Source organism: Uloborus diversus, unplaced genomic scaffold (genome assembly GCF_026930045.1).
Source record: "Uloborus diversus isolate 005 unplaced genomic scaffold, Udiv.v.3.1 scaffold_1397, whole genome shotgun sequence".
In the NCBI taxonomy this organism is placed as follows: Eukaryota; Metazoa; Arthropoda; class Arachnida; order Araneae; family Uloboridae; genus Uloborus; species Uloborus diversus.
Window position 1 is genome coordinate 27,246 of NW_026558095.1, and position 11,927 is coordinate 39,172.

Sequence of the window (11,927 nt, forward strand, 5' to 3'; positions counted from 1 at the left end):
CACGTGTTTTGGGCGTGGCCAAGTCTCAACTGCTGAGAAACGGACAATACACACAGTAATGAAAATGACACATAAAAAAAGTAAAGAATGGCCTTATGCATCACAGAAAACAGACAAAAACGTGGGAGGGGGGGCAAAAAAAATGTTGTTCCAAAAAAAAAAAAAAAAAAGAAATCCTGCCCCCCCAGGAACTCAGTCCTAAATCCGCCTATGGATGTTCCTTAAGTTTTACAATGAGTTAAGTCCATCATTTCAATTTTTCACTAGCAGAGGGAAGGGGGGGATCATAGGGTGTATACTCAATGCAAGTTAAACTTGCATACTCAAGAAACAACAAAAACTACACCTACTTACTAAGTTAACTGTTTCCTTCCTTTTGTCTCCTTTAATGGTCTCCCCCCCCCCCTCCCTTCTCCTCCAAAAATCTTTGGTAAACAAATCATGAAGGTGAAAATTAGAGTTAAGTAGTTTTAAAATATACTCTCAAGCAATTTTATATTTTCCAGTGCTTTTTAGCACGAATTATGCATTATAAATCCCTTCACAGTTGATTACCATTTCTGCAATTTCAAGCCTCTTTATGTCATTGACCAATTTGAATAACATAAGGGTCATTCCAAGTCAAATCGACTTCCAAAAACATGATTTGACACCAGAGGTTTTCAGATCTGGATGAAACTTTGTAAGGTTTTTCTATAAGTGCGTATAAGAATAAATGGAAATTTTTATTTTAATATATCAATTACTTTTTGAATGGCAGCACTTCAAAGTTTTCCCTAAAACTTGTCGTTTAGCGAAAATCGCAAATCCAGCAACCATACATACATATACAATTTTCACTATAAGATTTATTTTTCGAGATAGAGAGTTTAATCTTTTTGAATTTTTAACGGTATTGTATTTTAAAGTCAAATTCATAATTAAATTTAAAATTTAAATATATTAAAATAGCTAAAAAAATCTTTAAAAAGCAAAATTGAGTTCAATTTTGGACATTGACTTTTGCTCAGAAAGTGCTCAATAGCAATTTTAGCCCTCCAAAACCTTCAAAATCCAATATATTCTCAAAAACTAGATTGAAAATGGTACACACTGATGCAATAAAATTGGTGGGGTTTTGAGTTTTAATCAAGTTAGCGATGATCAAAATTGTAACGTAAAAAATCAACCTAAGGCATCGTCTACTTGACCAAAAATTACACTAATAATTTATTTCAGACTTTCAGTACTATTAGGGCATATTAATTAGATAAACTAAATTGAAGAAAAATATATTAATATTTTTGATAATATTTACGATGCCTGCTGAAGTTAAGAAGAGAACTCTCAACCTCTAAGGTTGGGCTGTTTTATCATTCATCAGATATACAGCAAGATAGCCAGTTTTTATGGGTAGTTGATGTTCGAATTAGCTCTTAGAGATGTTAGCTTCATCTTCATTTTCAAAAGTTCATCATGTTATTAGTAAAAATCTTTCAATTATTTCACAACAGTTTTTTGGAAATCCTAGCTATTACCACACAAATATGATCGAGTGTCAAATTTTTGTAATTCACTTTAATATCAATTATCTGATTTTCTGTTAATCGAAAACTTGTTTAACCTCATTGGTTTACTGTTTTTTTTTTTTTTTCTAAGCAAGCAAAATCAGTTTAAAGCACAATTATAAGTCAGTCATTCTGCAGGTGCCAAATTATGCAGCCAATTATTTCACTTCAATTCATTTTTCAACCAAACCCTCCGGCAAGTTTTTGGAAAATTGAGTCATTCATAGTATGAAAATGCTACGCAATAAACTCGAAAAAAAAATAATCTATGGGTATATTATGCCATTTTAGGCTATTTTTGGGTCACTTTCAAAGGTTGATTCAAAGGCTCTCTGCCCGGTCAATTTTTCGAAATTGAAGTCTTTAAATCCGAATTTTAAGCTATACTTTGTGATATTAGGGAAAGTGTATAGACATTCCTTTTGTTAATGACATTTTTTCAGTGTTATTAAACATAATGTTATAAAACTTATTTTATGTTATTATTTCTTGTTGGAATATTAATACAGTCTAACTTCAATTTAACTATACCCGATTCGACGATTTCCTCAATTCAATGATAAATTTCACTAGTCTGAATCTGACTACATTGAATTTCTATGCTCCTTGATTTAACAATATCCTTGATTTAATGATAACTATTTCCAGTCCCTTGACAATCATTAAATCAGAGTTATACTGTACTTAATTTATTTATGAAATAGTATAATATTCTAGTTGTATCAAAATAGAATTAATCCATTAGAAGGTGCAAAATCAATGAACATTTTTAATTTGACAGGGAAAAACAAATGACTATGATTTTGCTCTAACTGTGAATTAGTTTCATAAAGTATGAAGCCATAGTATTGATGTTAACATTTTTATAAACATAAACAGTTTGTGTTGCTGAAGTCTTTTACATATATATTTATTATTGAAGAATATTATAAAATTGGGGAAAAAAGTTGGTTCCAGAAAATTTGTCCCAGAAAGCAGGATAAAGTTCTGCCGCAAGGCTCAAATGCGGTACAAATTTTGAACCAATTGAATTATTTCCATTTCTCTTGCTTTCATTTGCCAAGTTGAGCTTATTCAGCTCTTCAATGTTGTGTTGTTGATCGTATAATACTAGTATACTTTTTTTGTGTGTTTTCATTGGTTTCTACAGTTGATAGATCTCCCAAATGAGGTTTGTCATAAACTATCATTTCTTATTTTGTCAGCAGCTAAAATCTCTCTCATATCAAATTTTACCATATGATGGTAGTGTACAATGTTTGACACCTCAACAGTTCATGCTGCATTTTTCACAAATGATGATGTAAATTTTTCTGTTGCACTTAAATAGGAAAAATGAAAAAGCATACGCATCACTGTAACCCATCTCCCCCCCCCCCCAGGAGTGTATGATTTCATGTAATTTTTTAAACATTAATTTGATAAATGAAAAATTATCAAATAAGCTTTGTGCTACAATATGATTAAATTGAAAAACCAACGTAAATAAAGCACAAATTCTGATGAAAATACTTCATCTTTAGAATCTGAAGTAATCTTCAGAATTTTTGCTTTATTTACGTTAGTTTTTCACTTTAATCACATTAATTTGATATTTTCTTGTTTTTACTTTGTAATAAAATCCATTATGTTCTTTCCCTAGAGCTCCGTGCTTTAGCTGAACTAATAGGATCCTATGGCATGAAATATCTTATTGAGAGTCTTATGTGGCACATAGCAAGTCAAGTTACAGAACTTAAAGTATGTTTATTTTATGTTCTTTGATATATTTTCACTATATTAGATTGAATATTATTTATTTTGCACCTTATTTCGTAGTTGCTTCAATACATATTTTAAACTGCTCGCTTAATTTTTGTAATGCAATATTCAGTATTTGCTCCAGGTTAATTCCATGCATGACTCACACTACAAATTGAGAATTTTAAGATACAAATCTCTCTTTATCTCAAACTTATTGAAGTATTATCTCCTTTTTTTCCCTCAGCATTACTAATTAGCGTTGAAACAAACTATTCAACCTATCATTATTCACTAAAAGCTTTACATGACAGTTGGAAGTGTTAAATTACAAATGTGACTCACACTACAGAAAAAGGAAGTGATATTTTGGTGATGTTCTTATCTTTGGATATCTTCCTCTTTAGCAAATTTAAAATTAAAACTTGCTCTATATATGTATCTAGAAGGTTCAAAATTAAGAAACATGTGCAATATTTATTAATATAATCTATTTTAAAATATTAGGGGGCTTTTTCCATTTGTGACTCTCACAACATATAGATTGTGACTCACACAACAGCTTCCAATTTCGAAACACAAAACAAATCCTACACATTTATTTTTCAACATTGACATATTTTAGACAACATAAATCTTAAAGAACATGTTTAAAGCAGAATTACAAGATTTAAATTAACCCATGACATAATTATTAAAGCAAAAATTTTGAAATGTGTAATGCATGTGCTGTATTAATGGCTCTTCAAGTTTTTTTTAGCACTATCAGAAAAAAATATATCTATGTCAGATATACGTTGGTGGGGCTGTTAGAAAGTCCCCTCCTAACGTTTGCCATTGCTTTTCCATAGGAACTCTTTGATTTGAAAGGTTTAGTCGGAGTAGTAGAGTCACTATGCTGGTTTGCTAATGTTTTCTTCAATTTCTTTTTTGCTGAATAGTATTTCATTTCCTCTCTTTTTTAGCACGGTGCTTCTCTTTTTCATCAACACTTTCCCCTATCTTGCATATTGTGCAAGTTATTCGTTGATGTTCTGTCTCCGCTTTGTAAAAATCTAAATATTTCCTGGATTCCTTAAGCCTTTTTTTTTCTTGCTCTACCTACCCTGAGAAGGAGTTTATCCATAGTATCAATAGCAAACACATTTAAATTATTAGTTTATATGAATTTTATTGTCTTAATGACGAATTTTGTCATCAAAGTGTAAAAACTCGCAAAACAAAACCAAGACTGTGATTCACACTACACACATATTTTATATTTCTAACAATATTCAAAATTGTATCAAATGAATTGTGAAAAAAGTATTGACATTAAGTCATAGAAAGAAAACAAAAATATTAGAGCTGAAACTACAGGCATTATTTAATAAAAGTAAAATTTCTATGTTTTATGTGATTCACACTACATGCAATAGGCTTATTCAAAAATGCAAAATTTGACTATGTTTAAGTTATTATTGGAAAGAAACGGCATACATCCTTAAAGTACTGCAAAAACTTTTAAAAAATACTAATATAATGCACATGAGCTTACCATAAATGTGAAAAAAGCTCCTTATGAAAATGATCAACTTTGCATGCAGCAAAGCGGATTTACAAATGTCTTTTTGATACTAGTTTGTGGCCAGATGCAAAACATAAAACGCAATTTTTTGCATAGATAATGTGAAATGCATTCTATTTATTATAAAAAAGAAAAAGAAACATTTTAAGTAAAGCTTTATTTAAAATTTGACCATTGGGCTACTTTGCTATGGAAATAGCCTTCTTAAAAAGTTTGAATAAGCATAAGTTTGAACCCATGCTTATTCTCTAGAAAAAAATGTGGTGAAAAAGTTAAGAAAACTGCAAATACTGTACAAACATGCTACACTAAGAACCTTTAACACAAAATATAGCATTAGAACTAGCAGCTGCAAGTTATGTACATAGATAACATGATAGAATAAGGAAAAGATGAGCATAATAATTAGATCTCTACATGTGTTATATAATGGATTTTAGTCTGTTGATTAAAAATAAAAACATTGAAATCCTTCTAAATCTTGATTTTTACGAGGGTAGATCAAATATTAACTTGAATTTGACTCATATACTGCTATTAGTAATCTGAGGTGGTGCCTTGTCAGTGTGATTCGGAATGTCTGAAGAAGGGTTTTTATGCTTGCAAACACAGTACAGATCTAGGACTACAAGAAGTGCATATGTCTGTTGCACAGTGAATTATTATTAAATTTCTCAAAAAAAAAAAAAAAAAGGTGCCAAACTCTGAAATTTTGAGACAACTTCACACACACTCTATGGAGCAGACACCTAGCTTACTCGAGTGTATGCGTAGGATAAAATAACTACCACAGGAAGAGAAGCTGAAGAAAACAAACTTGATGAAAGGAGACCTGTGGAAAAGCATCACTGCAGACCACATTGCTGCTGTTTGTGACATTATTGAAGAAGCACAACTAATGCAGGCTGTTATTGTTGCCTTTTGGAGGAAGCACAGGCTGCATATCTTCTTCATGAAAATGCAAGGCCACATACTACCCGCTTTAAAGCGAGGAAAAATTGCAGAAATTTCATCTGACAACTTTAGAAAACCCTCTGTAATCCCTTTTTTTTCTGTAAAGAAAAATCTGTACCTTGAATTATACTTGTTGAGTAAAAAAAGTAAAAATATTTTGGAAGAAAAGATTATTTGCAAGGATAGATTCTTATTGGTCAACTGTAGGGGTTAGGCACCTCTTATGCAGGTAGGATTTAGAACCAACAGAATAGTAGGGTTGGAATCTCGTAATTTATAAATTTTATGAATGTTTGTACTGAAATTAAAATCATCATTGTTTCAAAAAAATGCTAAAAACAAAATAATTAGTTTTTAGGTAATAGTTTTATGTTAATTGAACCACTATTATGTAAAATGTATGTAAAATTATGTAAAATGTATGTTAAATGGGAAAATGGGAAATCGTGTAATTTTCTGTGTGTCCACATTAATGTGCCAACTCACTGTGTATGCGTATATACTATATATATATATATATATATATTATATATATATATATAATATACATATATATATATATATATATATATATATATTATATATATATATATATATATACTGTAAACTCCCTATTATCGGCGGGATAGTGTGGCACAGTAACCACCGATAAGCGAATAACCCGAATAATAGGTAAAAATGATACCTACCATATACAATAGCTAAAAAATATGAATAACACTCGCAGATTCATTGACATTATAGATAACATTGCCATTCTACTAACATTGAATGTAAAACATATGTTAAAGGTAAAAACGAACAGTAAAAATCATGAGTTTAAAAAAACATTTAATGACAGTTAAAAAAAATAATTATGTAAAAAGACCCGCAGATAATGCAAACTGCAAATAATCAGACCACCAATAATCGGGAGTTTACTGTATATATATGGTAAATTGACTAGTCATAGGCACTGATAAGGGTTTTTTAAATTTGGACTGGGGTTGAATTCTGATGTTGCAGTTAGTTTTATTTCATAGAAAAAACTTACTATCACAGTGTTAGAGCTTAGAAATTACATGTTTTATAGCTGTGAAATGTTTCTTAATTTTTAACTGTGATTAATATATATTTTTTGAAATAAATTGTAATACACTGGTTTGTCCTGTTATGGTCACTCTTGTAGTTATGGACATGCTAAAAACTATTAATGGTCATGCTAGTAGCTAAACTCATATTTTCAGGAAATGCAATATATATATATATATATATATATATATATATATATATATATATATATATATATATATATATATTAAAATACTTATTTTTTCTGACAGTATAATAAGATTTAAAGTATCTTGACTTACCAACCTCAGAAACATTAAAATTAAAAAATGGATAACTGACAAATTACTTTTGAGAGGTTTTTTGGGTGAAATCAATAAAAATAAAGAAATAAACAAATAAATAGAACTAGTCCACTGCTGCATTTTTATTTATTGTTTGCCAATTTTAGCTTGTTTTAGCATCTGTCCTAAACTATTATTTAGCGTAAGAATGGCCAAAAATGAGTAATGGTCATATTGTGCCCACAAGTTAAATACTTACTTTTAATTGACTAGTTATGGTCATATTAGCTTGTAAGAATCTTAAATATCTTAATTAATGCCAAAAGTAATCCTATATGATAGAAAAAAAAAGGTAAGAAATGAGTATGCACCCAAAAAACTGCAATCTATTAAAAAACAGCAATGTCAAATTCTTTAGAAGGGAGTTTTTTGAATACTTAAATGCTGAGTAAATTCATTATTGGCGACTAAGAAGCATTAATGCAATAAATCATACTGTAGATAAAAAATTATGTTTGGAAAAAATGTGGTGGGAATGTGTGTATTCTTGAATATTGCCTTTTTTAGAATCCACTGATAGTGTTCCTTGAATATCGATTACAAACTCGATATTGACGCTGCAAGATAAACCCTGCCCATTACTCATTGGGTACCCCTAACTAGTCCTCTACCCTATACAGTGAAATCCTGTTAGAAGAAATACCAATAACGACGCAGTTTCCATTACAGCAAAACAAAATTTCAGTCCAAATTTAATTTCCAGTACGGTTGTTTGAATTCCATTGTAAGGAAAATCCCCTTACAACAAACAAAAGTTGTCCCTTGAAGTTTGTTGCAATGGGATTTCATTGTATATGTGATTGTGTGTTTGTGTACAATATCTTCATAGTGGCACTAGAATATTAGAAGAGTACAATGTAAAAATTTTTTTATCTTGCTTTAACAAAATTCCTCATTGTCCAAATAATTGAGACTTGTTTTTTTTAAAATAATATTTCAAGTTTTACTTTTTTTTTTGTTTAAAAATACTATTGAAGCTGTGTTATGCACCTCTTTCAGAAACTTGTCATAATTAATATAAGATATCTTGATGGCACTCTCGATCAAACTACGATAAGCCTGAATCGATGAAAGAACTATTTCGAAGGTTGCAAAGTAAGTCAGTTATTTATCATTGACTGTTGCTGACTGCCGATATTAGTTATTTGAAATGTATGAGTTTTTTTTATATCAGATCTAGTTATTGAGCTATAGGTAAGAAAGGAAGTAGATACAAGTTCACTTAGAAATAATTTATTTCAAAAAATAATTGATTTTTTTTTCTGAAAATATTTGTTTTGAAGATTTTGTATTGTGAATAACTTAGAAAAATGATGTATCCAAGACCAATATTTGTTGGATAACACTTTTGGGTTTTGAAAAACTTTCATGATGTGCAAATCTTTCTGCATACACTTTTCCTACGTATCACTCAAATTTCCTAGATTCTCAAGAAGCCTATCAAGATGACTATGATGAAAGTGAAATTAATTACTTACACTTCTGTTTGGTGAAAATTGCAACACCACGAAGGATTTACGCAAGTGAGCTGAAATTTCAGGAATGTAAAGTAGGGCATGATATGCAAATGATTAGAATTGAGGAACGATAGCACATGCGTATGCTGAGCAGCGCCCTCTGAGTGGCAGATCGAACCGAATATAAATAGACGGCTGTAGCGAGGCGTGTGTGATTATCAGTGGTTATATGCTAAAGTAAACCGTAACTAAATCTTTCCTATGCCTCTTCGACGAAAGAAAGCGAAATTTGAGCAAATTTCGGAGTTTGAACAAGGCAGAATCGTTGGCCTTTGTGAAACTGGATTGTCCTTATCGTGCAGTAGCCGCTTGTGTCAAGCGTAACAGCAGCACAATCATGCATGTTTGGAAGCAGTGGAAGGACGAGGGTCAGACAGCTCGGAAATCCGGGATTGGAACCTGAAATGTGACATCAGATGGTGATGACAGACACTTGGTGCGTACGGCTCTGACGTACCGCATAGCTTCTTCTAGACAATTGGCAGCACAGTGGTCAACAACTACAGGTGTTTCATCGTGTGCTTCGTCAATTCGGAGACTTCTGCTGCAGCGTAGGCCGCGGGCAAGGATTCCTTTATACAGGATTCCTCTCACGCAAAACCAACGCCGCCTGCGGCTACAATGGGCCAATGTGCATGGGAGCTGGCATGCTGATTGGCAGCTGGTCATCTTTTCTGACGAATCCCGCTTCAATTTGTGGCACCATGATAGCCGAATTCGTGTCAGGCCCTATGCTGGTGAACGGCACATTCCGGGGTGCATTATCGAACGCCACAGTGGACGAAACACCCGGAGTTATGGTCTGGGGTGCTATAGCATATCATGGACAATCACAATTGCTACGAATTGTGGGCAATTTGAACAGTACCCGATACATAAACGAAGTTTTACAGCCCAAGCTATTCCTTCCCTACAAGGATTGCCAGGGGCTATATTCCAGCAGGATAATGCCCTTCCACATGTCACCTGAACTGTCAAATCCTACCTTGATTCGCAGCAGGTACAGCTTCTTCCTTGACCTGCATATTCCCCGGATATGCCACCGATGAACATTTGTGGGATATCGTTGGGTGGCGTCTCACTCGTGATCCTCGTCCTGTTGCTTTGACAGACGAACTTTGGTTGTGCATACAAACAATATGGAATACTCTTCATCAGGCAGATATTCAAACTTTGTTTCACTCCATGCCGAGTTGTGTAGCAGCTCTTATTGCGGCGCATGGTGGCCACACAAAATACTAATTTCTATCTCTTTTTACTGTTTGTTTGGTTGAAAATGTAATCATTTATTTGTACCATTACCACTCAACTGTGTATTAAATTTCATTCAACTATGAGGCTTCCTTCATGTTGTTGCAATTTTCACAAACAGGAGTTTATATTACACCCCATATTTTGTTGCTGCACAAGCTTGTTATACTTTTCGAATTTTCAATTTCAAGAAGGTTTACATCTGTGACAGTAAAGTTGTCTATGCATTGAATTTATGTTTGATCATATATTTGGGAAAAATTGCTTTGAGAACTATACAATAGTTTTTTTTTTCTTGCTTTAAATTTTTCCATAGTTTAGTTGAGGAAATGTTCATTAAATGTGAGAAAAGTTTTTATTTATGTTAAGAGATTGAACACAGTTTTATGATGTTCAATTTTAAATGTAAAGCGGAGAGAATAGCTTCAAAATAAGTTACTCATGGATTTTTCATTACATTTTGTTTGCCAGTCATTATAGTTTATCTTAAGGGCCAATTTTTTCTTACCCAGTGCCTTTTTTTGCTCTACTCTCCCTGATGTATATAAAACTGGAACTTAGTGTAATTGCTTTGTTCAATGAGAAGCATGTTCACCTTTTTAAAATCGACATAAATTGCCCTTTCATGTTTATGATGCATTATTTTATTCCAAACTACTGAGATCCCCACTAATGCTGCTGTAATTTCTGAAATTTGTGAACACATTTTCTCTGCAAAAATAGAAAAAGTACTGTTTGGATTATGTGCCCAGCACCTTTTCAAACTGCGCTTTGTAATAATCTTTCATAAACACTTTACACTGAGATATTAATTAAAATATGATCCTAATCAGGGTGTAAATGCCTATAAACAAAGAAAAATGATAATGAAGGTTCTGTGTCTAAGCAAAAGCAAATGAAGGTAGATTTGAAAAATGTGTCACATGAGTGCAACCAGTAAATTTCACAGCAACAGATAGAAAGTAAAATTTAGTAAAGTAATCCCTTAGGAACACATGTTTAAAAAAAAAATCAAAAGCGCATTTGTGAAGTGTTTGGTTATGGATTTTCGACATCAAAAAGGGTTGAGTCTTTAGCTGTTAAAAGATGTTAAATAGTTACCACAGTTGTGGAATTCTTGCTTTTAAAACAATGAATTACACAAAAACTGAAAGCCTAATAATCTAAAAACTTTGTTTTCCTTATTAGGTTCTACACGTGGTACAAACATTATCAGTTTCTAAATTATAAGAGTGCTGACTATTAGTTAATTCATATGAAATGATCTAATTATAAATTAAAGATTAAAAAAGGTTTATGAAGTGTTTAAAAAAAAGTTCCATGCACATAAATTAATTCAAAAACTGAACACGGAAATTAAAAATAAGAATGCGTAATTGCACAAAATTGTAGATTACTGCCTTTACATGTTTCAGGGCTACAAGGAACCCCTTTTTCAATTCATGGGTTTTTCATCCCCAAGCTCAATTGAAAAAGGGTTCCTTGTAACCCCGAACACTTGTATGTAGTAATCTGCAATTTTTGTGCTATTATACAATGATATACAAGGGCGCTAGTGTTGCTGGGGAGAGTTTTTGCCGCTCCTGAGATAAGTGATTTTTTACTGTAATTGTTTATTTTTACTGCTTTAGTTTCAGTATTTTTAATGTATTTTAAAAATTTTTGTGCTTTTAAGTCTTATTTTTGATTTACTTGCTTTCTTAAAGTGTTTTTCTATTCTTTGAAGTGAAGCCTAAATTGTGCTGATTTCTTTGTTGTTAAGTCTTTGTTGTAAGTGCTCTGTTAAGTGTGTAACTTGGTTGTTTTAATTTACTGCTTGTCTTAGGATTTAGTAATATGTGTACCTTTTACTTCCAATGCTTTCTAATTCTAATAATTAGCATTAATTCTTCATTTTTGAATTTTTGTATTGACTTTTTAAGTGTATCATTTTGATCTAGAATGGGGATAATATGCA

General features: G+C 31.8%; 1 protein-coding gene across 1 annotated transcript in view; it reads left to right on the plus strand.

The window, feature by feature from the left end:
* LOC129232773 (membrane-associated protein Hem-like) overlaps positions 1 to 8,297 on the plus strand; it is a gene marked incomplete at both ends in the record, with an annotated part of 35,423 nt that extends 27,126 nt beyond the window's left edge. Inside the window, 3 exons of the mRNA XM_054866876.1 lie at positions 3,190 to 3,302; positions 5,235 to 5,255; positions 8,240 to 8,297. Coding sequence (XP_054722851.1) covers positions 3,190 to 3,302; positions 5,235 to 5,255; positions 8,240 to 8,297 — 192 coding nt within the window. The remainder of the gene's footprint in view (positions 1 to 3,189; positions 3,303 to 5,234; positions 5,256 to 8,239) is intronic.
* Positions 8,298 to 11,927: the final 3,630 nt, after the last annotated feature.